This window comes from Crocuta crocuta, unplaced genomic scaffold (assembly GCF_008692635.1).
Source record: "Crocuta crocuta isolate KB4526 unplaced genomic scaffold, BGI_CrCroc_1.0 scaffold6, whole genome shotgun sequence".
Lineage (NCBI taxonomy): Eukaryota > Metazoa > Chordata > Mammalia > Carnivora > Hyaenidae > Crocuta > Crocuta crocuta.
This window is the reverse complement of record NW_027531917.1, coordinates 6,006,830-6,007,446: the sequence shown is the minus strand read 5'-3', so window position 1 is coordinate 6,007,446 and position 617 is coordinate 6,006,830. Positions and strand designations below refer to the sequence as shown.

Genomic DNA, 617 nt, shown 5'->3' with positions numbered 1-617 from the left:
TGGTCCCGCCGCTGTCACTTCTCTTTAAGTGGGAGAAGAGAGCTGGGGAGAGCCATGGGGGGCTGCGAAGTCCGGGAATTTCTTTTGCAATTTGGTTTCTTCTTGCCTTTGCTGACAGCTTGGCCAGGCGACTGNCTCCTGCAGGTAACTTCGTCCCGGGGTAGGCTTCTTCAGGCTCGCCACACGAGGAGGTCGAGGTTGTCCCCTCTACCAGAGCGCCAGGAGCGGCGACCTCTCGAGTTGCGGTCCCTTTTGCTCCCAAACGTCTTTAAACAGATGCCTGGGCATCAGCAGCAGTTGGGTCCCACCGCTGGCGGCCGCGGGACCGCTCCCCGCAGCGCTGTCTCCACAGGAGGTCAGGCTCCGTGGCACAGGCTTAATGGACTTCTGGCTCTTCGCTGCTGCTCACAGCACGGTTACATGTAGGTTCTCACTTGCCTTCATGAAAGCAGATAGCTCCCGCTGTACCCTGTGACTAAATACCAGCCTTGTTCCTGGGGTAGCTCTGCTGCCCTCGCCCAGCCGCAGCCCCCTTAGCCCATCCAGAGCGAATGTAGACTTGTTGGAAATTAGTCCTGCCTGGACCAGATGCCCAGATTTTTGTGGTTTCTTTCTTG

The 617-nt window shown here is 58.0% G+C and overlaps 1 protein-coding gene across 3 annotated transcripts in view; it reads left to right on the top strand.

Annotated features, from left to right (window-relative positions):
* LOC144240513 (ephrin type-A receptor 6) overlaps positions 1 to 617 on the top strand; it is an 877,144-nt gene that overhangs the window by 341 nt on the left and 876,186 nt on the right. For 2 of the 3 annotated variants that reach the window (XM_077774886.1, XM_077774885.1), the window contains exon 2: positions 1 to 160. This exon is cut by the window's left edge and continues 21 nt beyond it. In XM_077774886.1, the coding sequence (XP_077631012.1) occupies positions 1 to 160 (160 nt within the window). The remainder of the gene's footprint in view (positions 161 to 617) is intronic. The other variant, XM_077774887.1, reaches the window with a different exon arrangement.